The sequence below is a fragment of the Acomys russatus genome, chromosome 1, assembly GCF_903995435.1.
Source record: "Acomys russatus chromosome 1, mAcoRus1.1, whole genome shotgun sequence".
NCBI classification, from domain to species: domain Eukaryota; kingdom Metazoa; phylum Chordata; class Mammalia; order Rodentia; family Muridae; genus Acomys; species Acomys russatus.
The window spans coordinates 109,635,354-109,661,178 of NC_067137.1; the positions used below are offsets into that span (position 1 = coordinate 109,635,354).

At 39.5% G+C, this 25,825-nt stretch overlaps 1 protein-coding gene across 3 annotated transcripts in view; it reads right to left on the minus strand.

Moving 5' to 3' along the window:
• Window positions 1-204: 204 nt before the first annotated feature.
• Ppp4r3a (protein phosphatase 4 regulatory subunit 3A) overlaps window positions 205-25,825 on the minus strand; it is a 47,838-nt gene continuing 22,217 nt past the window's right edge. For 2 of the 3 annotated variants that reach the window (XM_051150551.1, XM_051150561.1), the window contains 12 exons: window positions 20,847-21,464; window positions 18,118-18,195; window positions 17,892-18,008; window positions 15,635-15,790; window positions 13,465-13,596; window positions 13,263-13,365; window positions 11,407-11,565; window positions 5,744-5,913; window positions 4,566-4,708; window positions 3,440-3,630; window positions 2,829-3,055; window positions 205-1,478 (listed from right to left, as the gene is read on the minus strand). In XM_051150551.1, coding sequence (XP_051006508.1) covers window positions 1,368-1,478; window positions 2,829-3,055; window positions 3,440-3,630; window positions 4,566-4,708; window positions 5,744-5,913; window positions 11,407-11,565; window positions 13,263-13,365; window positions 13,465-13,596; window positions 15,635-15,790; window positions 17,892-18,008; window positions 18,118-18,195; window positions 20,847-21,464 — 2,205 coding nt within the window. In that variant the 3' untranslated portion in view covers window positions 205-1,367. The remainder of the gene's footprint in view (window positions 1,479-2,828; window positions 3,056-3,439; window positions 3,631-4,565; window positions 4,709-5,743; window positions 5,914-11,406; window positions 11,566-13,262; window positions 13,366-13,464; window positions 13,597-15,634; window positions 15,791-17,891; window positions 18,009-18,117; window positions 18,196-20,846; window positions 21,465-25,825) is intronic. The other variant, XM_051150555.1, reaches the window with a different exon arrangement.

A 25,825-nucleotide genomic window follows, 5' to 3' on the forward strand; every position in this document is an offset into this window, starting at 1 on the left:
GTGGTAATGGAAGCTGAAAATGAAATCTGCCCCACCCCCACTCTACTACCAAGCTACATTCCGAGGCTCCAAAATACTGTTTTAATAAGGTGCCACCTAATGGTCCTCGGGTGTTTATTTAGGGACCACCACTTACAATTTAAACTGGTATTCCAAAGGGCATATGTTTAAAAAAAGAAAGAAAGAAACATACAATTAATACAATTTCTCTTACTCTTCACTTTTCTTTTTATTATTCAAAAGTCAAGTATTACTTTTAAATCATCCATCCTCAATTTTGATTTAATGTACCGTCATTTCCCCAAGATATGAAATTTCTGAATCTCTTTGGAATACTAATTTCATGTTTCTAGGTTTAACAAAACTGTTGAAGTTTTAAATTCCACTCTATTTCCCTGAAATCTCAAGACAGCTGCTGATGCAAATTTTAATATAAAATATTTAGTCACAAAATAGTATTGCTTTTGTATGCACATAGTTGTAAGATTACTTTGCTTTTGTCAATAAAAACTATACCATCTTTCATAAAACTCTAAACAAATTAAGAACTGTGATGTAGAACACAAATTACACATGTAAAGCAGGTGCCAGCACATTAGGCTATATTACATCAAAAATGTTTTAATGGTCCCAAATATATATATTCAACAACTAATCATACACTCAGGGGGAGAGAAAAAACAAAACAAAAACAGAAACAAACTGAAACAGAAAGAAAAATTATGACACAAGTGACCACATCTAGAATTCCACTCAATCTTTAATCAAGTAGGAACAAATCCCCACTTTAAAAAAAAAAAAAAAAAAATCTGCAGTTTGAAGGGCAAAGGGAACAGATTAAAAAAAAGAGGATACTTTATTTTGCCCCTCCCCCACAGAGGTTTTCCAAACCTGTTGTAGCTTGACTAAAATGTTCAGAATGTACGATTTTAAAGGCAGGTCTCTTTATACAAAGAAACTGCTGGCATTCTTTTCTAGTGAGGAACTATGGCAGAAAGACTCATTCTTCTAAGTCTCAAACATGGTCCAAGAAAGCAGGTTCTGATTGTAGCAACTGACCAATCAATCCAGAGTTCCACTGACAAAACCCCTGCCCTGTTGGCTTTTTATTTCCATTTCCTTCCCTGAGAAAAGGGCAATGTGTGGTCCAAGCTGGAGAGCTCACAGGCTTCTGTCTTCCCCTAACTGCACGGTATCCCCCTCCTCCTGCTCCATTGAATTGGCACTTGATGAGCAGAAGTCCAGTGTGCTGCTGATTCTGTGTCAGTCATTCACAAGAGACCACTGCGCTTTGATGTGGATTTTTAGGGGGGAGGGGTAAAGAGCCAGTTTTGTCAACAGGTACTGATCACAGGCAGTTGCTATTATTAGGACTCAAATTTTGCTTTCTTTGACAGTGGTAATGTGTCTTCCTTGTCTTCATCCTCATCATCATCTTCATCATCATCAGGATAATCTACCAGACCCACGAGTCCTCCCTGTTCAAAAATAAGGATTATTTAAAGAACACAACAAAAACAGGTATTTAAAAATACCTTTGTTAAGTCTGGAAAATGCATGCCAATGCTGAAAACTATTTTATATACATTCTAAATTTTCCATATTTTTAAAAGTTTTTGTTTGTGTGATTTGAGACAGGGTTTCTCTGTGCAGCCTTAGCTGTCCTGGGCTCACTTTGTAAACAAGGCTGCCCTCAAACTAACAGAGATCTGCCTGCCTCTCCCTCCCTAGAATGCTGGATTATAGGCATGTAATGTTAAGCTACTTACAATTAAAATAGCAGCAACAACAAAAAATTATAATACTAGAAAACCACCCAGGAAACAAAACACCACTTAAAACTGGCTTATGACTAACAATGTATAAAATTAATTTTTTTGATGGTGTATGGGGATTCATACCTGCTGCTACATACCACTGCTACATACCTGGCCCTCTTCTGCACTTTTTGAGCTAGAGTCTCAAGTTGCTTGAGCAGGTCTTGAACTAGCAAGCTTCCTTTCTCAGGCTCCAAAGTAGCTAGGATTATTGGCCTGCACTATAATGACCGGCTCAAATTTATTTCAAAAGAAAGTCTAAAATGGTATCAAAATTAAAATGCAGAAGAAGCTGGGCATGGTGGCACACGCCTTTAATCCCAACACTCAGGAGGCAGAGGCAGGTGGATCTCTGTGAGTTCGAGGCCAACCTGGTCTACAAATGGGAGTCTAGTGCACAGTATAGCCAGGGCCACACAAATACCCTGTCTTGAAAAAGCCAAAAAAGAAGATAGAAAAGTAATCCTTCTTTTAGCTCTGCTTTTTTACCAGAAACTACTATAGTACAACTTGAATGGCTGTGAAAATTTGTATTGCTTTGCTCTCAGCCTATGCCTTCAATTCAACATTTCTGACTCAATCTCAGCCCTGAGGGATTGATCTCTTGCTGACGTCAGATAAAATGGGGCCTTTGAGATGACACAGGGAAGGGCACTCTAAGTTCAATCTTTGGGACCTACACGGCAGGAGGAGAAATGCTTCCTGCAAATTGTCCTCTGACCGCCACACACATGCTGTGTTGCGTCCACATACGTACAAAGAGGAATCTCCTGCTTCCCCTCCCAAGTTCTCACCTGGGTTCTGAGAAAGGTAATAAAGATTATGAACCTGTAGTTCATAAAAGCACACTATAGATTTGCACTGGACACGTAAGTTCAGGCAATGGTCCTGATGAGGTCTCACCTTCAGTTCACAGCATTAGCTAGCTCCAGAAGAGAGAACTAAAGAGAGAACCCAAGCATAGAGACGGCTGAGAATGCTTGAAGGACAGTAGGGAAGTCAGAAGTGTACCTTTGTGGTAATAGCTGCCGTCTGAGATGTACTCTTAGGGACGGATCCAGGAGAGCCTGGAGAGCCTGGGGACCCAGGTGATCCTGGAGAACCAGGCAGGCTTGTTGTCGATGACTGGCTGGTGAGGTTAGTCTTTGTCCCACTGGACAGGGAAAGTTTGAAACTTGGGCTCTGCCGTCCAGAAAGATTAGTTTTCAGAAGCACTTCCTTTTCTTCACTTTCTTTCACTAAAAATAAGAATGCAAAATAGCTGTCACTCAGTTTAATTCCTCCAAATGAAGTGACACTAAAACACAACTAGCCAGCTTATTTTTTTTTTTTTGCCAAGGAGCAACTGTGAATGAAGTCCAACCTATGAACAAAGCCTATCCAAGTACCAAATGCCACTATCTAGCAGATTTTACAGTGTAGATGTATGATCTTCAGTATTATTTAGTATTTGTAACCTCCAAACTGTTTTTCTTAAACTAGGAAAACTCAGCCTACACCGTCACACGGTCTGCGCTTCAGACTGTGAACTGTCATCCTATTCAGAGTAGCTACTAATTGTTTTCAAGAAATAGGACCACAACTGAGAGCCTCATTTTCCCTTCCCCGCCACTTCAACATACATTTCTTCCTTTCCATGAATTTACTTATTGGATCCATAATATCATCATCATTCTTAGTTTTGTCAGATGGCGACACCACAGCTTCTCCATCTTCCATGTCATCTTCATCTGTGTTAAACCACATCTCTTCTTCATCTTCTAGCGTTCTGGCATCTCGTCGATATCGATGATTCCTCAAGATGGACCGCATGCTATGAGAGAAAATGGAAATCATAAGGGGTGAGGCGTAGCTTAACAATGTCCTGCGCCCAATCCCTGGCACTACCAAAAAAAAAAAAAAAATTACACTCAAACAAATGCACAATTAAAAGACAGACCCTGGAGCTGGAGAGATGGCTCAGTGGTTAAGAGCACTGACTGCTCTTCCAGAGGACCTGGGTTCAATTCCCCAAACCCACATGGTGGTTCACAACTGTCTGTTACTCCAAGATCTGACAGAAAAAACACCAATGCACATAAAATAACAATAAAATAATTAAAAAAAAGATAGAACCTATCAAATCTAATATAAACCAGTAGACTCAAACTTCCTATTTGTATAATGATCACTGTCATAGATCAATTATTAAGCTCTGTAACATGAGGGGTTAAGTAATTAATGTACAGTCTTTTAAACCATACTACAGGGACTAGAGTTGGCACAGCAATTAGGACCTGGGCACCCAGTACCCAACAGCAGCTCACAACTATTTGTATCTAAAAGTCCCAGGGAAGCCAGCACACTCTTCTGCCCTCTGTGGCTATGAGGACAACATCCTCAACCCCACACCCACCCACAATGAATGGGGAAACCCAAAAACAACTCGAACTGCAAGTGTGGCTCTAGTTATAATTTATCTATACTTTCAGGAACAAATAAAGAAGACTAGCACAGGGGTCACCAAGATGGTTTAGAGAGTAAAAGGTGTGTTCTGCCAAGTATAACAAATCTGAGTTTGAGACCCAGAACCCACGTAGTGAATGGAAAGAACCAACTCCTGCAAATTTTCCTGAAGATCTCCTCTCCAACCCCCACCACTGGTCACAGTGTACATGTGCGTGAACACACACTGACAAACATCAAGAAAGCCAGCACCACACTGTATATTGCTGAGCAAAGAACACGTTCAAATATGTAGTAACTTACCTGTCAAGTTTGGGATTGTCTTGCCTCTCTCTTTGTTGTTCAAACCTCAATTTTAATCCTTTAAAAGTCTGCACATAATCTACATCTTCTAGTGCTTTCCAGTAATTTTCAATTACATGGGCAGTTAATGATTTTATATCTTCCTACAGAAAAGAGTTGTAGTGAAATAAATCAGATATGAAAATATCACTTTAACAAGATAAGGCATTAATGTGGCAATTCCCAAGGCTCACCAAAATTTCATAGTTATAATTTTAAAAATAGTCAAATGGTGAAAATGGGAATAGCATATACTACAGTGGCTCCTTCAATACTCTGCAGTTTTCGGTGTACCTGGGAAGTGTCCAGAAGTGTCCCCAGACTGTACCTTTAAGTCCTACTCTATTGATTCTGGTTCCCCAAGACTGGACACTGTGGTATATACACTGCAATCCCTGCATTTACAGGGTTGAGGCAGGAAAACTGTCATGATAGATCAAGGCCAGCCTGATGCAGAGCAAGACTCTCCCTCATGACAAAACATAGTAAAGAAGAACAGAATGTTCTGGAGCTGGACTTCTGTGGCAGTCCTGCAGTCACCTAAAACACCACCCTCAGAGGATCTCCTTCAGAATGGTAAGCTTTTCAAGTTCTGTGTGTCATTTTTGTTTGTTTTGTTTCTGAGACAGGGCTTCTCTGTGCAGCCCTGGCTCTGAGCACTCTGTAGTCTTAGAGATCCACCCGCCTCTGAGTGCTGGGATAAAAGGTGTGTGCCACCACTACCTGGCACCCAAGTTCTGTATGTATAGCTTATCACAATTCTTTCTTTCTTTTTTGTTTTTTTGAGACAGGGTTTCTCTGTGTAACCTTGGCTGTCCTGGACTCACTTTGTAGACCAAGCTGGCCTCGAACTCAGACATCCACCTGCCTCTGCCTCCCAAGTGCTGGGACACAATTCTTTCTTTTGTTTGAGACAGGGTATGAGGAGTACCAGGATTAGACTCAAGCCACCACCCCCAGCTCTATAAAGCATGCCAGATAGTTTTCAGGTTCTTAAAATTAATCTGAAGTGAATTACGTTTTTTTTGTAGCATGGTTCTTAAATTATCCTCACAAATTCTGAGGACAAAATGCCAGTAGTAGATACTCAAGTTCTCAGAGATTACAAACAAAACCCTAATGAAAAAGATAGAACCTACCACTCTAATAAATTCAAACATTTCTATTATGGCGGAGTTCATCAGATTGTAACGCGATCCATTGTTGAGAAATGCTTTGACTACAGGTTCAAATAAAAAACTTTTCATTATGTAGCGGTTATAAAATTCATCTTTTAATCCAATGATTTTTCTCTTAAAACGGAGGGCACCTGAAACATAGAGGCATTGCCGTTTAAACTTCTACAACTTAGAGTCAACAAACAACAGAATCTATTTAACAGACATCAGCATTCTCACACTCATTTGTATGCAGCATTTTATCCTAAACACAAGGATTTTAAGACTGCTAGAAGAAATAAAACAGTCTATGTCAGTAGGTTGGATAATTCATGCCTACAACCCAACACTTAGGAGGCTGTGGAAGAGGTCTGTTTAAAGTTCAAGGCTAGAGGGAAAGGACAAGAGATCCCCCACCCCCACAAAGGTAGTGCATGTTATCATAGAACACAAGTCTTAGAAAGCCAGAAAAGTTCTGGGAATACACCAATCACAATTGGCAAAAGTGCAATTTAGAGCTGAGGCAAGGACTGTGCTATCATATTCCTTCATCCCTTTAAATAGATTTTAAAGCAACTTAAAAAAAAAGCATTGTTTTATTAGGGCAATCCACTGTATTTTAATTTGACCTTCACACTTCTGGACACTCTTAATATTTTATTAAGTTCGTGTATTTACACTGGTTTATTTGTATGTGGTTAAAAAAAGACAATAAACCACAAAAATCTGCATGCCCCCAATATTGCCTTCCCACGGTTTAGGTGTCAATTTAGATTGTTTTAAAATGCGGTCCTCTATTCTCATTGTAGCGAGTATGCTTTTTAATTTTCCCCTGGTTTTCCTTTTAATAATTAATTAGGCTTTAACTTACAGATCAGCAGATATATATTTGCATCTTGAGGTGTGGACTGTTAAGTCACCATTCATCAAGATCCAAATATACTTAGACAGTAGACTTCAGCAAAGCCCTCTTTAACCTATATGGAATTATCAGTAAGTTAATGCCCCAATTACTGTAAACAGTTTAAAAAAGCATACTCACTTCATGTAGTCACATCGTCTTCGGTTGGCAAGATTAAATATTGTGTTTGTATTTTGGTTTCTTTGGAGATCATGGAAGTGGCTCGTTAAATTGCCAATTTGTTATTAATCAAGTCCTTCATGAGCAGGTAGCCAGGCAACCATGCTGACACGGTTTCTGGGTGGGAAGGCAGAGGAGTAAAGCAGCTCAATTTTTCTTTAGTTGGCACAAAGAGGTCCACAAGTGAATGCCCAATTAGGTACAGTTGGTTAGAAACTGCCCTAACAATCCAACTTATTTAAGAGTGTATCTTCATAAAGAAACACTCTGGGCAGGGAGTTTCAAAATAGTTTAGAGTAATAACTGCGGTTTATTTTTAAACTACTGAAAAAATGTAAAAGCATAGGTGTGGCAAAGAGCTTTTAAGCAGTAAGAGGCATTGGTCCATGTGGTGAGTGACGGCCTAACGAGGGTTTATCTCTAACACAGTGACTTCTTTTGGTTTTGGTTAGCTGGCAAAGCTAGCTTTACTTTCTTAGATAAAAACCTACAGCTCATGCTAACATGTAAATTTAAAACTTTTAATAATTAAAGCAGCAGCTATTATTAGTATTCTAAGATTTGGTAACCTAATGCCGCAGGCTTTGTGGAGACTTGTGCTCTATCAAAACATCACGTTAGCCCCAATACTATTTAGATATGCAGTTCCTAGGCATGTGCAAAAGTCTTCTACCTTCCCAGAATTCAGTGAGGCCAGGACATGCAGACAAGACCCTTAACCTGTTGAAAGCACATCTACCAAGGAAGTGCTAACGTGGATAGAATGTAGTTCTTGGTGGGCTTTTTGCCTCTCTCTTGTATTTCCATTAGTTCTAATTTACATCAATAGCATTTGTTTAAACTCACCCCCCTCCAATACAAAATGTCCAAATACCACTATTCTTCGCTATCGAACAGCAAGTTGTTTCCCATATTTTACCAGTCAATTCTTTCTCTCTTGGTTTCTCTGTGTAGCCTTGGCTGTCCTGGACTTTGCTTTGTAGACCAGGCTGACCTAGACCTCAGAGATCTGCCTGCCTCTGCCTCCCTGAGTCCTGGGACTAAAGGTACCACCACTTCTGGCTTACCAGTCAATTCTATAAAGTACAGTCATTCAAAAGAGATTAGAGAAAGCTCCCAGTTGTGCTGAATTGATATATGATAGCATTTTCAATGTAAACTACACTCTACTTCCACTCATAACACCATCAATCTTCATTAGGCCAGGAATCTCTTATGTTCAGTTTTGATCACATTTTTTGTGTAGTACATGACATGAGATTTCATGGAGCAAGTAGGAAACTCATTACCACACATGGAACTAATACTAGAAGCTTTGTAGCAAGGCTCTGCTACTCCTCCATTGATGCTGGGGATTGAAGGCAGCCAGGGCCTTATGATGTTAGCACTCTACCAATGAGCTGCCTCTGGCCCTACAACAAAGCTTGAAAAGAAATTTATTCTTTTTACAGAGCTCTGTTTCTGTTCTCCATTTAGTACTGTGGGAGTGGAAATGTGTGTGCCATGACTCGTGTGTGGAGGTCAGAAGACAGCTTTTAGGAATTGGTCCTCTCCCACCATGTAGGTTCAAAAGACCAAACTCAGCAGGAAGCTGCTTTTACCCACCAATCCTCCTCTCCAGCCTGAATTCAATACTTTGTAACAACACTATCTAGTTAAGATAAAAGTGCCCCAAGTCTGGGGCTGGAGAGATGGCTGAGAGGTTCTGAGTTTAATTCCCGAGCTCACAACCATCTATCATGAGATCTAGTATCTTCTTCCGGCATGGGAGCGGAATATTATATAAATAATAAAGAAATAGATCTTTAAAAAAAAAAAAAAAAGCGCCCAAAGCCTTTAAAAGGCACAGTAAGTAGAGTTCTTGTTAAGCTATATTTAAAAAGTGACAAATACTAATTAAAGATCAACATATAAAATTTAAGCTCCGTTACGTCTCCAAACTACATTTAACTATTCACTGTCTTTTTACTTACAATGTGTATGTAACTTATAAATTTCTCTCTGAAATAGCATGTCTTTTTATTTCAATGTATACTTTTCTTAGAAGAACCATGAGGCTTTTGTTTCCCCAAATTTACACAGTTCTCACTGCATACTATAAACCCAGGCTTTATAATGGGCTCATTCCTGCTGACTGCTATTGTCTGAGATGTTCTCACCCTCAAGTCTGGGAAGAGAGGCCCACTGTGAAGGAGTTAGGTTTCCAAGTAACTTGTCCCAGTTATAAAATACGAATAGAATATACCTAAGAAGGAAGAATAGTTTCCAATAGGATTTCCGTCTTATAAAATGATACGTAGCCCTTACTGGATTATAATAAACTCTTTTTACACAAGAAAAGAAGACAAAGGAAGTGCCTGAACTAAAGAAAAGGCCTTCTCTTCAGGTTCCATGTCCTGACACTCTCCTGATCAGCAAAACACACCACTTTCCTACACCTAATATCTTAACTTCACATTTTGTTAACAATGTCATTCTCTCTCATGAACAAGACAATTCAAGCTAACACTTTGTGAAAACTTCCTGATTTGATGCACTTAGAACAAGCTATTACTATAATTCTCTAAGTTCAGTTAAGTTAGGTCTTGATTTTCACCTAGCACTCTAACAAACTATGAAAGCAAAACTAACTATAAATGCCATGCCATCAACTGTAAGACTTACCTTAGTTTGAGATGACAAATATATAAAGACATGCATGAAATATAATAGTAACCTGTTTTTCATCTCCTCCTTACAGAGTCTCTCTATGTAGCCCTGGCTAGCCATGAACTCACAGAGATAGGCCTACCTTTTGGAGTACTAGAACTTTAGGTGTCAAAGTATCTGGCTATTAAATAAAACTATTTTTTTTAAAGATTTATTTATTTATTATGTATACAGTGCTTTGCTTGCATGACAGAAGATGGCATTAGATCACATTATAGATGGTTGTGAGCTACCATGTGGTTGCTGGGAATTGAACTCAGAACCTCTGGAAGAGTAGTCAGTATTCTTAACCTCTGAGCCATCTCTCCAGCCCAATAAAACTATTTAAACTCAAACTTTGTATTCAGTTTTCCCTTTCTTTCTCCTTTCCCCAGATACAGACCTGAAAGAACTTGGCCTTGGTACTACATCACCTTTCGGGAAATGTTTTTATGTGTACAGTGTTTTGCCTGCATATATACCCGTGGACCATGTGTGTGCCTGGTGCCTGTGGGGGCCAGAAAAGGGCATCAGCTTTGCCCTGAAACTGGAGTATAGATGTTGAGTCATCTTTCTAACTCCTAAAGCCCTTCTTTATATGTGTTGAGCTCTCTGGTAGATGATTTTTTTTCTTTTTTGTAGTCCTTGTCAATAATATAGATACTATAACCAAAGTTATTCAGTGGAAAGTAAATGAACCCAATATCTTCTTCAAGTTGTAAAAAGGCATATTCCAAGCACATGTATTTTCACCAGCCGTGTCAAACAAAGAAAACCGACCAGGGGAAACTTAAGTAAAACATGAAGCCTTTGCGGGGAAAAAAAAAAAAGATCAAACACACATACACAAAAACCCAACTTACCTTTATTTAGTTATTGATTGATTGGTTTTTTTTTTTTTTTTTTTTGAGACAGGGTTTCTCTGTGTACCCTTGACTGTCCTGGACTCACTTTGTAGACCAGGTTGCCCTTGAACTCAAGAGATCCGTCTACCTCCCAACTTACCTTTAAAAGCCAACTGGCAAAAGTTAGTTGGCAGTATCTCAGCCTCCAGAGTACCCCTAAACTTCGTCAATCAACTTACCAATAACCTTAGTCAGGAAATGCAAACTCATTACCTAAGAAGTCTAGCTATAGCATGACCAAAGCAATATTGATTAGCTTACTTCTGATTCACAAGTATGTTTTACTATAATAAACTAAGTTCTCAGCACCGTGAATGTCAGCTTTAAAAGAGCAGAACTAAGTCAGGTGGATCTTTGTGAGTTTCAGGCCAGCCATAAAATAATTTCCTGTTGCTCTTTGGCTAGGGGTACAGTGCAGTGGTCAAGGGTATGCAAATGTTTTTGGTACTGGGCTCAATTCACAGCACCATACACAGAAACAAAAGTTACAACGTGTAAAGCTAAGAATGGCAGCTTATATCTGTAACCTCCGCAGTCAGGCAGCTGAGGCATGGAGATTTCTGTGAGCTTAAGTCTGGGCTGCAGAAAGACTGTTAATAAAATTTTAAAACAACAGAAACAAAAATGGACCCCACCCACTCCCAGCAAAACCAAACTAACGAAAGCTATATATAGTATGAAATAGTTCACAAAACCTTCTCCAAAAGGTCCACAAGTACATATTTCAGGCTTTGTGGGCCATGTAGTCTCTGTGTTGTTGTTGTTGTTAAATTAAGCTGCTCTTTTGACCAGGGAGATACCTCCCACTTCGGATGAAGTGTCTTCCTTAACCCCTGCCAAACTACGACATCAGGGCACAGAACTTGCAGTAAAATCCGAGGCCTGATGACCCTCAGTCAGTGATGTTCTCAGCAATTAAAGCTAGTAACTGAACACTACAGAAAGATAACAATTCTTTAAGAAGCACTTACATAATGCCAAAAAAGCATGCTTGGAGGCCATAAGAACCAGCACTCTGCGAAGGATGTCCTTGTTGATAATGTAGTTCTTTATGTGGTAGGTATGGTGTTCCACACAGAATGTTAGCAATTCCAATACAAGTGCCAGTAATTGTGCAGTTTGAAAATCATCTAAAATAAGCAAAACACGATCATATATGTGGTGGACAGACAAGAAACAGTGTAAGAAGCCACACCAGACAGATAACCTTCATTTCTGGTATAAATATGCTCTCCCTGCTTCCAGTGATTTCATTATACTCTGTGCTGTTTATTACTAACCACAGTGAGCTCACAACACAAGATTAATTGATTAATCTTTAAAGCCACCAAGTCTCTCCAGGTTCCACCGCCCCCACACCCCCCGTTCCTACTGTTTAGCTTCCACAGATTATGGCACAGTACCTTCTGCAGGTTATTAGTAAATGCTGGGTGTTTTTTGTTTTTGTCTCTCTCTCTCTCTCTCTCTCTCTCTCTGACACCCTCGCTGTCCTGGACTTACTTTGTACATAGACCAGGCTGGCCTCAAACTCACAGCCATCCACCTGCCTCCCAAGTGCTGGGATTAAAGGAGTGCACCACCACACTCAGCTAAATGTGTAAATTTGGAAACAGATCTCAAATTTTACCCAATATAAATAATTATAGAAAGAAGCAAAATGATATTTTAAAGACTTGATTTCTAGAGTCATACAAGGCAGAAGCCAGTGGATATTTGTATGTTTGAGGCCAGCCAGGTCTACACCTGAGTTCTAGAACTCAGGGTTTCTCTAGAAACCCTGTCTCGTGCCCCCCCAAAAAAAAGTAAAAAAGAAAAGTTAAGCTACCTCTTTTTTCTTTAAAAAAATTATTTATTTTTTTATTTAGTATGCATACAATGCTCTGCCTGCTTGTACCCCTGCAGGCCAGAAGAAGACATCAGATCACATTATAGACGGTTATGAGCCACCGTGTGGTTGCTGGGAATTGAACTCAGGACCTTCAGAGGAGCAGTCAGTGCTCTTAACAGCTGAGCCATCTCTCCAGCGCCACCCCCCTTTTAAACAGAATTAGTTTCTATTAACACCATGAATAATACTATAGGAGTATGCTTTAAATTAAACATACTACATTATGAACTTATTAAGGGGAAATAATATATGGGTTCCTAGATAGAACTTCAACAGCATTTTCCCAGTAACAACTATAAAACACACACATAAATACAAGTCCTAAGAAATAAACTGCAATAGTTTGCCATGTACCATGGCACATACCTGTGATCCCAGCACTGGGGAGGCTGAAACAGGAAGATTTGAGACCAACAGAGATCCCATAACAAGAGCTCTCAATCAATCAAACCAACGAACCAACTAACCTCTCACAAACAAAACAACATGAAAACAAATTACTTTTAAACAAATTTTATCTCAAAGTCTCTTGAAAATCCATATTAAATCTCACTCAACCTATTTATATAACTGTAAGGATCGCTACTTCCTTCTTAGGGTGCATCCTGCTGTCCCTGCCTTTGTCTCTTCTTTTACAGACTTAATTTATTTTTTATTTTATGTGCGCTAGTATTTTGCCTGCATATGTTTCTTGGACCATGTGTGTGTAGTACCCACAGACGCCAGAAGAGGGTGTTAGATGACTTGGGCCTGGAGTTACAGACTGTTTGCTGTTAGCTGCTGTGTGGGTGCTGAAAATCAGCCAGGATTCTCTGAAGAGCAGCCAGGGCTCTTTAACCACTAAGTCATCTCTCTAGCCCCAAAGTCTTAAATCTAGACTTACTCACACCAGCTTTGAGTTTCACAGTTCAAGAAAGCTACGAACCTGTATCATCTTACCTTTACTAGGCTTGTCTTCTGTTGTATTTGCTAGTAAGGGAGCAGTGAGAACATGCATACAGTGCTTGTAGAAGAAACCCAGAAATTCAGTCTTTTCTGTTTTCTATGGAATCAAAAATACTTCGATGAACTTAAACTGTATTGGTTCCTACCAGCAATAAAAGCATACTACTATGAAAAAGGAGAAATGGCTGTGGCTTACATTGGCAGTGGCTAGCATGTTCTCTGGGTCAACTAAAGTTCGAAGCAGGCCCATGAGTTGGACTGCTCCTCCAAGCTCAGGATCTGTATCACAAATCATATGTTCTATAATGAGGTTGATGAGCAAAATATCCTGGTGATAAAAATATACATAATACAGATTACTAAGACACATATTATAGCATTACAGCTAGATCTAGCCATCTTAACTTCAAATAAAATAGAATGACTGATTCATTGAATATGACAGATGGAAGTGTTCTTTCTTTTAATGGGTGGTACAAAGACATTAGAAAGTATCTGTAAAAGTTTCTTTTTCTATTATCTTTTTTTTTTTTCCCTCCCCCTTGTGAGACTGGGTCTCACTATGTAGTTTTGGCTGTTCTGGAACTCACAGGCTGGCCCCCAACTCGTGGAGATCCGCCTGTCCCTGCGTCCTGAGTGCTGGGATTAAAGGCGTGTGCCACTACTTATGGCTTTTCATATTCTCTTTAAACTTGTCTGATCAGAGCGGTGAAGGGCACAAAAAACCAAAACCCCCTACAAAGGTCAGGCTTGATGTTAGACAGGCTTCGCTTCTCTAGTAACTCCATCTACCTTCTGCCGAAAGCTCACGGGCGTCATGGCGTCAAAGTAAGAATACTTAGTTACAATCTAAAACCTGCTTTACTTTCATTGTGTTTACTTTTGTAGTTTTCCATTTGTGGAAATATTATTCGAGTAAAGTAAGACTGGAATGTACAGAACACTAGTATATATGTCGATTCCATGGAAACCAATTTCTGGCTCTCCTAAGAACCTTCTAGGTCTGGTGTTCTTGGCCCAAGAGATAAATAAAAACCAAGAAACATAGTGAGCAAACTCCGTCTATGTATGCAGTGGTAAGACAGACAAAGACAAAGAAAATTACAGACAGTATATGGAAATGATTGGTAAAGTAAAGCCCAGAGGTCTGATACATGTTCGTGAAATGTGAGGATGTACAGGCTTGTATGTCTGCTCACCCAGTGGCTACAGGGCCTACAACAACAGTCTTTAGTTTTAATTACTCAAGATATTCTGGTTCTCAAGATAGGACTATTTCACAGAAGAAAAAGGTGATAAAAGATTCAATAGTTCATGGTGCATTTCTGTATGTAATCTAGCGCTATAATTTTAAAAACCATAAATATAGATATTATAGGCATTCAACTTCAAACTGGCACAGCAGATTTTTAAGAAGTAATAAAAGCTTTGTTTTTTGTTTTTGTAACAAACACTGTAAGCTCAAATTCTGTTGACACCCCTCCCCGAGAAGAGACATCATTTCCCCTTTCTCAAAGCATTTAAGATAGCTTCAATTTTTTTTTTTTTTTTTTAAGTTTTTCGAGACAGGGTTTCTCTGTGTAGCCTTGGCTGTCCTGGATGGAATTTGTAGACTACGCTGGTCTTGAACTCAGAGATCTGCCTGTCTCTGTTCTCTGAGTGCTGGGATTACAGGTGTGTGCCACCATGCCAGCACTTTAATCTATTCTTAAGTAAATGTGGCTTCCAAAAATGTGGGAGGAAGGAGAAAAACTCAGAACCACTGGTCTAATATATAACAAAATTTAACCTACACTACCGTGACAGTCTAAACTACTTTTAAAGTGAATTTACCTAGTCTAATTTCATATTAAATGCCACCAGAGTACATGTGAATGTACAGCTTGTTCGTTCCACCACAGGGTTTCTCTGTGTAGCCCAACTCTGTAGACCAGGCTGACCTTGAACTCAGTGATTCCCCTGCCTCTCCCTCTTGAGTGCTGGGATTAAAGGCGGGCACTACCACACCCAGCATGTACAGCTCCTTTTGCTCTTAACCACTGAGCCATCTCTCCAGCCCATCTCTTTAGTTTTGATGAATTCTCAGAATCCACCTCTGCGAGTGCTTGCCAATAAAAGTTACTCACAGTTCCACATACAAAATGGTCAACTGATTTAAGGGTTTAAATTAGACATTATAGCCAAGTCAACTTCACAATTAAAAAAGGTGATGTCAAACACTAAATTTCTAACTAAGGCAAATTAAGGGGAAGTCATCTGACATTATGGCTACATGTCCCAAAGAGCAGTCGTGAATCTTAAAAATATATAACCCAGCTATAACCTCCTACTCATAAATACTTACTATTAGTGTAAATAATATTTACCTTGCTGGTTATTTTTTGCTCTGTTAACTTCTTACTTACATCATCATTCTGTTGTGCCTCCTGCATGACAAACTCTCGTACCATGGATGGGTTATATTCAACCAAGTATGAGAATATATCAGTAGCAGCACTTCGCACCTGTGTATCATCCATGCCCTGCAAAGGGAAAGTATCAGTCTCTAATAAAAACACTGAACTTTTCGGGCGTGGTGGCGCACGTCTTTAATCCCAGCACCTGGAGGCAGAGGCAGGAGGACTGCTGTGAGTTTGAGGCCAGCCTGGTCTACAAATAAGACCAGGACAGCCAAGATCACATAGAGAAAACCTGTCTCAAAAAACCAAAACCAAACAAGGAAAACACACACACATAAACCCACTGAACTTTATCAATGAAATAATCTAAAATCTAACAAAAGATATGATCACAAAGCACTGCAACATAAGAAGAAACATCCAAATGGTTGCTGGGAAGGAACTATTTTTCTGGTGGTGTAGCTACCAATAAAGTTGCTCAATGCTCCAGCAGATAATTCCCTAGTCATGCTTATTTATGTAAGCAACCCTAACTAAAATCAGTGGTCACAAAAACAAGAAAGAAAGAAAAAGACATGAAAGTAAGATAGGGATGAGTTAGGCAGAAGAGGGGGGGGGGGTTCAGTAAGAGTGGAATGGGGGAACACGATCATAACACACTGAATGAAATGGTCAAAATTGTAAAAATTTATCTCAGGGCTGGGGAGATTCCTCAGCAGATAGAGCACTAGCCAAAAAAGCCTAAAAGCCAGAGCTCAAATGCCCAAACTCCAGGTAGAGCCATGGATGAGTGTGCACATTTCTAAACCCAGGGCTCCTATGACAAAGATGGGGGGTAATGACAGGAGAATCCCTAAAAGCACCCAATCCAGCTGGTTAGTATGCAGTGCATAGCAACAAAAGCAGGAGGCATTCTCTCAAACAGGATGGAAAGCACAGATTGCTACCTAAGTAGTGCTACAGTCTCCACACGCTCAGTGGCTACGTGACCATACTTACATTCACACACACACACTTTACTGGGGTGGGGGAGGCATAAGGTAAAAGGAGACCTCTTATGAGACAAGGCCTGCCTTGTGTCTGCTGCAGTGCTGTATAGTCAAGGCTAGCTAGTCGGCCTGTGAGCCTCTGGACAATCCTGTCTCAGACGCCACCTAAACCAGGAGTTCTGCTATTAGATGTACATACATAAACATATAAAAATATATACGAATGAGATACCACATCCAGCTTTTGACGTGGTTCTAGGAATTGAACTTTAACCATTAGGCTTGCATGGGCAGCATTTTTCACTAGCTGACTCAACCTCTCTAAGATATACTTAAATCCATCCCCCAACCCCCAAAAGGCCAAGAGTGCTTAAATTAAAGGCATGACATGAATCACAATACCCAGGCCTGCCTTTTAACATTTCATTTGATAAACTACAAAGCTAATTATTAAAGATGTAATAAATTATTGTTTGTATTTATGTGTGACAAGGTCTCACTGAGTAGCTACTAGCTCTCAGTAGCCGGGAATTCATTGTGCACAACAGGCCAGTCTCAAAGTCAAAGAAATTCTCCTGCCTCTACCAGGGATTAAAGGTGTGTACTACCACACCTAGCAGAAAATTATTATTTTAATGAAAGATTTATTTATTTTATGTATATAAGTGCTATTGTCATGCATACCAGAGGAGGAAATAAGATTCCATTACAGATGGTCATGAGACACCATGTGGTTGCTGGGAATTAAACTCAAGACTTGAGAAGAGTAGCCAGTGTTCTTAACCACTGAGCTATCTCTCCAGCCCCCAGAAAATTAGCATTATTGTTATTGTTCTTTTTGGTCTTTTGAGACAGGGTTTCTCTGTGTAGCCTTTGTGTCCTGCACTCGCTTTGTACAACAGGCTGGCCTCCAACTCAGTGATCTGCCTGCCTCTGCTGGCGTGTGCCACATGAGGGGGGACTTGTATTGTTTCTTTTAACTTTATGTAATAGACAGTATTAAATATCAGCTATACTCAAATGCTTTGCTTATTACATAAAAAGGGTTTGCTGTTACTTAGGTATATATGTATGCATGTAATAAAGAAAAAGGCCATTTATTTGAGAATAAGAAGGGGTATGAGAAGGAGGAAAAAGAGGAAGTGATGCAATTTCAAACTATCAAATTGTGACATCACATTCAGCTTCTGATATGGGTTCCATAGGTAGTTCAGAATGAAGAGAAGCAAACTTACAAGGATGACTTCTAAAGCTGGCAATATGCCCATGTTTGACAAAGTCTTGAAAAAAGCATCTCTGTTTTGGGGTTGTAGCGTTTGAGAAAATGCACAAAATTCTTTTAAAAAGTTAACCTGCAATCAGGACAAAGAACAAATGTTACAAAGTTAATGTGCAATTAGAGAAGCATTGAGAAGGTGTAGAGGTTTCGCTTCCCTGCTCTCCTAGTATCTGTTTTCTTACCAGTTCTTGTCTTTTCTCCTCATCTGTTGCTTCATCTGTTAGTTGTGCAAACAAATCTGTCAGAAATTTTTCATCTTCCTATGAAATGAATGACAAATTTAGTTATCTTACTAGTAAAACTGTATAAAGTACAATTTTGGCTTGGTAAAACAAAGATGACACTTTTTTTAAAGGGGGAAAAAACCCCAAACTACTAAAAGATACATATATATGCATACTGTGAAACATGGGAGCCCACACACCTTTATTCTCAGCAATAGAAAGGCAGAAGCAAGTGGCTCTCTGAGTTTCATGCCAGGCTGCCTGGTCTACATAGTGAGTTCCAGGCCAGCCAAGGCTACATAGTGAGAGCCTGTCTCACACCAACAGCCAAACAAACAAAAAGTTAAGCAGGGGATTTTCTATCAGAAAGATTACCTTTGTATTTTGACAAGACTCTTTTCCCAACCCTATCAGGAAGTCTCGCACTCTCTGCAGGCCAGTGATTCCTCTACTACTACTGCAGGAGCCCAGTCAGGCAGTATGTAACTGAATACTATAGATGTATTACAATGAAACTCAGCCTAGTGGCAAATCTTTACTATAAATAAATAAATAATCAACCACAAGGGAGGCAAAGGGAGAAGGATGGAGAGTTAAAGGCCAATATGGGCTGCAGTGAGGTCCTGTCTCAAACAGTCAAATAAAACAAACACGTACAATGGAGCCAGTGTTTGCCAAGATCATTTTTCCAAGCTTATACAAGCTAATAGTAGAAATTAGGTTGCACAATCTCCAGTAGGAATGAAAACAGAACTTTCTTCAGGTTTCAAAGATACAAAAAAATGATTCAAAATTTTAAAATGTTAAAATTGCCCAGCGTAGTGGTGCACGCCTTTAATCCCAGTACTTGGGAGGCAGAGGCAGGTGTATCCCTGTGAGTTTGAGGCAGCCTCGTCTACAAATCAAGTCTAGGACAGCCAAGGCTACACCAAGAAACCCTGTCGGGGGGGTGGGGGTGAAAATTAGAGCTCTTAAATAAATATCGACTATCTGAAGATACCCATTACATATATATCCCTTAACACACTAAATTATTTTGAAATAATTATTTAACACATTAATTTTGAAAAGGCTGCAAAGGATTCTACTATAGGGTACTATTCTAGGAAGTGAATGGCAACACAGATCCTCCCTGGTCCCCAGTGAACTTTCCTCATTACAATTTCTCATCTAGAGATAGTTAATAATTTAAATCTATTTTTTTTTTAGCTGGGGGTATATTTAATACTACTCCAGCTACAGAGTGTAAATACATGCAGACTACTGTGTAGTTGTTTTTAAAGAAATTTATCTATATATTAGGAGTGAGGGGAATGGTGTGCTAGAGAGCACATACAGAGGCCAGAGAATAACTTCTGAAAGTTGGTTCTGTCCTTCTAGCATTGAACCATGTTGGTGGTCTTAGGTGTTAAGTATTATATTCACTGTGTTCGGTGTTTAGGAAACATTTTCTGTATGACACTCTATAATGCTGGTTATTTCTTCTAAAAAGTATAAATATACATAAACAGCATTATTCTGACCATGTTTTCTTCTTTTTTAAAAAAACTAATGAGATTCAATTTCAATATACATCCCAGATAAGCGTCAGAATATTTAGTGCTATCACAGAAGAACTAGTCAGTGGTAAAGTGTGATTTTGAATGTGTACATATAGGAGGTTGGTAGGAAAAAATTATACTCTAGGGGCTGGAGAGAAAGCTCGGTGTTTAAGAGAGCATGCTGTGCAATCATAAGAACTTAAGTTCAACTCCCAGCACCTAGACAGAAAGTTGGGCATGGTTCCATATACACACACCATCAGCGTCCCCTGAGCGGGGTTGGAAACAGAGACAAATAAGGACACATAACAATGAAAAAGTATAGAGAAAGGTTCTGCCTTAAAGGAATGAGTCAGCAAGTAACAGAGAACACCCTCGGGCCCCCATGTACAAAGGTATGTGTACCTGTAAACACATGTACAGATATTACCACACCCACACAAAATAGAAAAATTCTATTTCAACTAGAATAATGTTTTATCAAATACTATGTGACACAGATCACGTACAAACCGATTATTAATAGAGATCCTTTTTTAAACCTAAGTTTTGCAGAAACATTCCACACTTTACTGCATGGTTTTACTTGATCTTCGGACACTTCACAGTCTACTATGGAACTAGTATGACTACTCCTCAAATGGGAAATTCAAGGGGTTAAACAACCGTTCAAATCACATAGCAGCTATTAAGTAACAAGTAGAGTCCAAACTCTCAATATTCTCAACTATTCCAAAAACATTCTTTTGGAAGGAATATGTGCATATGTGGTTATAGGTACCTGATGTAGGTAATAGGACCAAACTCCAGTTCTCTGGAAGAACTGCACATGTTCTTACGCCTCTAGCTCCATCAACTATTTATTATTAACGTTAATTTTCCTGAAGTTGTTCCCTTTGTAATTTATGACACCCAAGACTGTTTAGATCTCCAGTGCATGCTAACTAAATGCTATCATGCTTGCCATCCCTACCCACAAAACAACCATGAGGTCAGGAATATCATTCTTTATCATAATGTAAAGATTTAAGGAAACTATTATTTTTAACGTAATTAGCATTTTAAATGTTAATCAATCAAAGCAAGTACCTTTTATAAGTAGGGAAGGGACAGAGAGGACAGGAAATGGACAGTGGCCCAACTTACCTGTAACATACCAACAATTTCTACTTTGTTGAAAAAGATAAAGGAGTGAAGTGTTGATAACATGTTTTCTTCAAAGACTGAAGGGGTAGGGAGAACCATATCTTGTATATACTGAACTCTGTATGTCTGATGAATTTTTTGTTTTAGCTCAGGATCTGATATGGGAATCACTTCTTTAAACTTGGCTGTTTTTGTTAAAAATTCCCTATGTTTTCGTGGTTGTGATAAAGTTGGGTCATATTCCAAGCATCCAATGACGTCCATTATACATTCCTCAGAGAACATAACCTCAAAAAGAGCAGTTCGATTCAAGAGGAAGATCCCTTTGATAATCTCATATAAGTGATGCAGTCCTTCAACATTTTCCAAATCCTCACACACATGAAAAAGCTCTAAAAGCTTTTTAATATAACCCTCATTTTCCAGCGCTAGTGCGAGTTTCTCACGTCGGAGGGGGGAGGGTAAAGATGATGCCACGAGCTCTGCAATTTCCTCAAGTCGACTTAATTCACAAGACGGCAACTCTAACCCAGGTGAGGACATATCATCAAATCGCTCCTCTTCAGATTCATCCACTAGGTCCTGAGTGATGTCCACTGAAGGGTCCTTTCCTTGAACCTATAAAAAAAGATTTTATGGTAGCTAACAAAATTCAATCTGTAATTCTAAACTGAAGCCTCAGATGAAAAAGACATTAAAAAAAAAAAAAAGCTGTAATGACATTTCAAGTCTTAAGAACCTTTTATCAAACTTGATACAACTGTCTACTATGCTGTAACTCTCCAAACAACATGCTTTCATGTTTATGCAAACATTAAAAAGCTGAGAAACTGAATACACGATCTCCTGAAGTACAAGCATCAGGAGCAGCCTCCTAGGACAGCCTAAACTGAGACTGTCAGAGTCACTTCAAGACCTACACACAGAGGGCTAATCAAAACATCCAGTCTTCTGTCCATGGCTATCTTTTCTAAGCAGGAAAAGTTCACAGAAATATTCCTAAGACTGTGCCATACATTAGATAGTATCTCCCACGCTCTTCAAAATCAAGTAAAATTAGGAGCTTTTGTATTTTAATAATGCTATTGCTATAATAAACACACATAAACAAAAAGGAATATCTAATGCCATTTGATTCCAAAGACCAGGGGCAAACTAGCTATGGACCAAAGTGGATCAGTGGTATATTATAAATGCTAGGCAGTAGTCCCATGATTAAGAAAAGCTGGTTAGTTCAAAGTGCAGCTATAATAACAAAGCCACATATACAGTAAGCAAAGTCTGTTTGTGTAGACCTGTCCACAGGGATACCTGCTGAAAGTTAAATTAAGCAAGCAATAAAAACATTTTCTCTTTACCAAACATACAAATTTGTAGCCTTCGTGATTCTCCAGAAGCGCTTCTGTTATGAATCCCAACTTTATGTCACTTAAAAACAATTATGTGCCTTTGTTGCAGGACACAGAAGTCTAGCAGGAGCTGGGTTATGTCTGTTGTGGAAGACTTGGCACCAACAGTCTCAGTTTGATATCCAACTCATTCTGACAACACTGAATGAACTACCAGGCAAGATGAGCGCAATAGTGGCACGTCCGTTCTGGGGTAACCAACTGCACTCTGATTAGATCTGATGAACAGATCTAATTCAATGAACAGAATTCACATCTGGTACTATAAATCTGGTCAAAAGTCCATGGCTAGGGAAGTCATAGGCCCTAGTACTGAAGCTACCACTGTTGTCTTGCTAAGGGGACATGATGTGTTTGCTGCATTTCCTTCTTAAAAACTGTTATTGTAAGCCCAGCACTCGGGAGGCAGAGGCAGGCAGCTCACTGTGAGTTCGAGGCCAGCCTGGTCTACAAAACAAGTCCAGGACAGTCAAGGCTAACACAGAGAGACCCTGTCTGGAAAAACCAAAAAAAAAAATTTTTCTTTTAAACTGTTATTGTTCGTATATTAATGTTGCTGCCAGATCTGGTTAGAGAAGCTTCTTTTTGTGGTGGTTACAATGATGGTTGGATGTTCAGCCAAAAAATAGACATCTTTATCACTCTCTTGAAGGGTGATTCAGAAAACATCACTGAAGAATGAGTAGAAAGAATCTAAAAGCCAGAGAGGGTGGGAAGGTATTATTGTAGACCACTGTCTTCTGGGAATGATGCTGCTACAGCATTCTTGAACTCACAGCAGCTAAGATTACTTGTAACAGTGGGCCCATCAACATCTTGTCATGGAAGTGGGAGGGGATCATGGGGCCCCATCTCCCGACCCTGGGCATTCATATACAGCTAATGTTCAACGAGGGACGTAGAGAGAGACATCTCCTTTAGTGGTGTAGGATACCCAATGCTCTTCCAACAAACAACCTTAGCGACACTCACTGGGATGGAGGGACAGATGGATAAACTGAAAGAACACACACACACACACACACACACATATCATTAAAGTAGAAGAGGAGTTCACTGGGAAGAGAAAAGGTATTAGTGGGGAGTGGGACAAAGCAGAGTAGAAGAATGTGGTGAATGATTAACAATAATTGTGTATAAGCTGGGCATGGGGTGCAAGCCTTTAGTCCCAGCTCTCAGGAGGCAACATCTGTGAGTTCAAGGTCTCAGTTTGGTCTTCATATTGACTTCCAGGTTAATCAAGGTTACAAAGCCAAGACCCTGGTGGTGCTGAACACGAGGATGAGGCATGAGAGAGAGACAGACAGACAGACACACACACACACACTGAAACTGATATTGATTATTTTTCCAAGGGTTGATAGCTGATGTCTTGAAATATGCTCTGAAGTGATATGATCTTGACTTTAAACCAGTAAGCTGCACTACTTTAAGAATGCCACACACAGGGCTGGAAAGATGGCTCAGAGGTTAAGAGCATGGGCTGCTCTTCCCAAGGTCCTGAGTTCAATTCCCAACAACCACATGGGTGGCTCACAACCATCTATAATTAAATTTGGTGCCCTCTTCTGGTGTGCAGGTGTATATGGGAACACAACACTGTACACTCAATCAATCAATCTTTAAAGACAAACAAAGGAATGCCACACACATCCAATTACTACCAGGAAATAGTCCAAGTTGGTTCTATGTTGTTGTTGTTGTTGTTTTTTTTTTTTTGGTTTTTCAAGACAGGGTTTCTCTATGTAGCCTTGGCCATCCTGGACTCACTTTGTAGACCAGGCTGGCCTCGAACTCACAGCGATCCGCCTGCCTCTGCCTCCCGAGTGCTGGGATTAAAGGCATGCGCCACCACGCCCGCTCTATGTTGTTTTTTACACACAGAATGGTATTACAGCTTCTGGTTCCTAATACCCAAACTATGTTTTTTATCTACGAAAAAAAGGCAAAAATTTTATTCATAAACTAAATTAAAGATAAAAATGGACCTCGAGTTCAGATCCAGGAATTACACCAAATAATGGTAAAAGGACTCTAAGAAAGAGAAACATGTAAGGACTCTAAAGCAAAATGTAATGGCATCTGTAGAGTGAGACAGGATCTAGAAAATTATTAAGTCAGAGGGCTGGAAAGATGGCTCAGTGGTTAAGAGCACTGGTTGCTCTTCCAAAGGACCAGCTGTCTATAACTCTAGTTCCAGGGTATCTGGCACCTTCATACAGACATACATGTAGGGAAAACACCAATGTACATAAAATAAAAACAAATAAATCTTAAAACAACAACAAAATTATTAAGTCAGAACCCACAAAATAGTAACAGTAACTAAAGGCCAGGCTGTGGTGGTGCATGCTTTTAATTCCAGCACTTGAGAGGCAAAGGAAGGTTAATCTCCGAGTTCAGCCAGCCTAGTCTACACAGAAAAAACTGTTTTTAAGAAAAAGTAACTGAGAAATAACACTTGATGGGTATTTTTAAGAGGTAGGGTCTTACTTTGTATCCTAGACTGACCTAGAACTTTCTTTGTAGGCAAGTTTAGCCTAGAATTCCTATCAATCCTCTTGCCTCTGCCTTCAAGTGTTGGGATTATAGGTGTGAGCCACCAAGTCCAGCAAGAAAGGACAGTTTGAAGGCTGGAATGACTCAGCAGTTAAGAGCACTATCTACTCTTCAATTCCTAGCAACCTCATGGTGGCTCAAAACCATCTATATTGGAATGATGCAGGTGTACATGCAGGCAGAGCACTCATACATAAAGTAAATAAATCTTTAAAAAAAAAAGACAGTTTGAATATCATTGGAGAGGAATACATCATAAGATAAAACATAAAGTACCTAAGTAAGCTATTATAGAGAAAGCATACAAGTAATGAAAATTGGTTAATAAAAAACAAACAAAAAACAAACAAAAAAAAAACAAAAAAAAAAAAAAAAACACAGCACAAAGACTAAACCTGGACATCGTGGTGCATGCCTCTAATCCTAGCACTTAGGAGATGGAGGCAGCATAACCAGGTGTTTAAGGTCAGTCTTAGCTACTTGACAAGTTCAAAATCTAGCTGAGCTGGGACTCTGTCTCAAAAACAAACAAGCAAACAAACACCAAAAAACCAAAAACCTCCCCAAACAAAATACCCCATAAGCTGGAGAGATGGCTGAGCAGTTAGTTACCAGTGCCTGGTGCTCCATCATGAGGACCCTGGTTCAGATTTTAGCAACCAGGTTGGACAACTCACAAATGTCTAAGTACAGTTCCACAAGGATTCAATATTCTCTTCTGGCCCGACACTAGCACACACATGCATAAACACTCAAGACATACAGGTATACGCTTAAGTAAAAATAAATCTTAAAATACAACAGTGTAACAAAGACTAGGGAATAGGCTAAAATATAACCTAGATGGAAGAGCACTTGCTTAGCGTCCATGAGGCTTTCAGTTCAATCCATAAACAGAGTAAAAAACTCAGGTATGGTAGCTTACATGTGTCATCCCAGCACTCAGGAGATGGAGGAATGCACCCAGCTTTTGGATAATTAGACTAAAACCATCCTTAGCTACATAGGCAA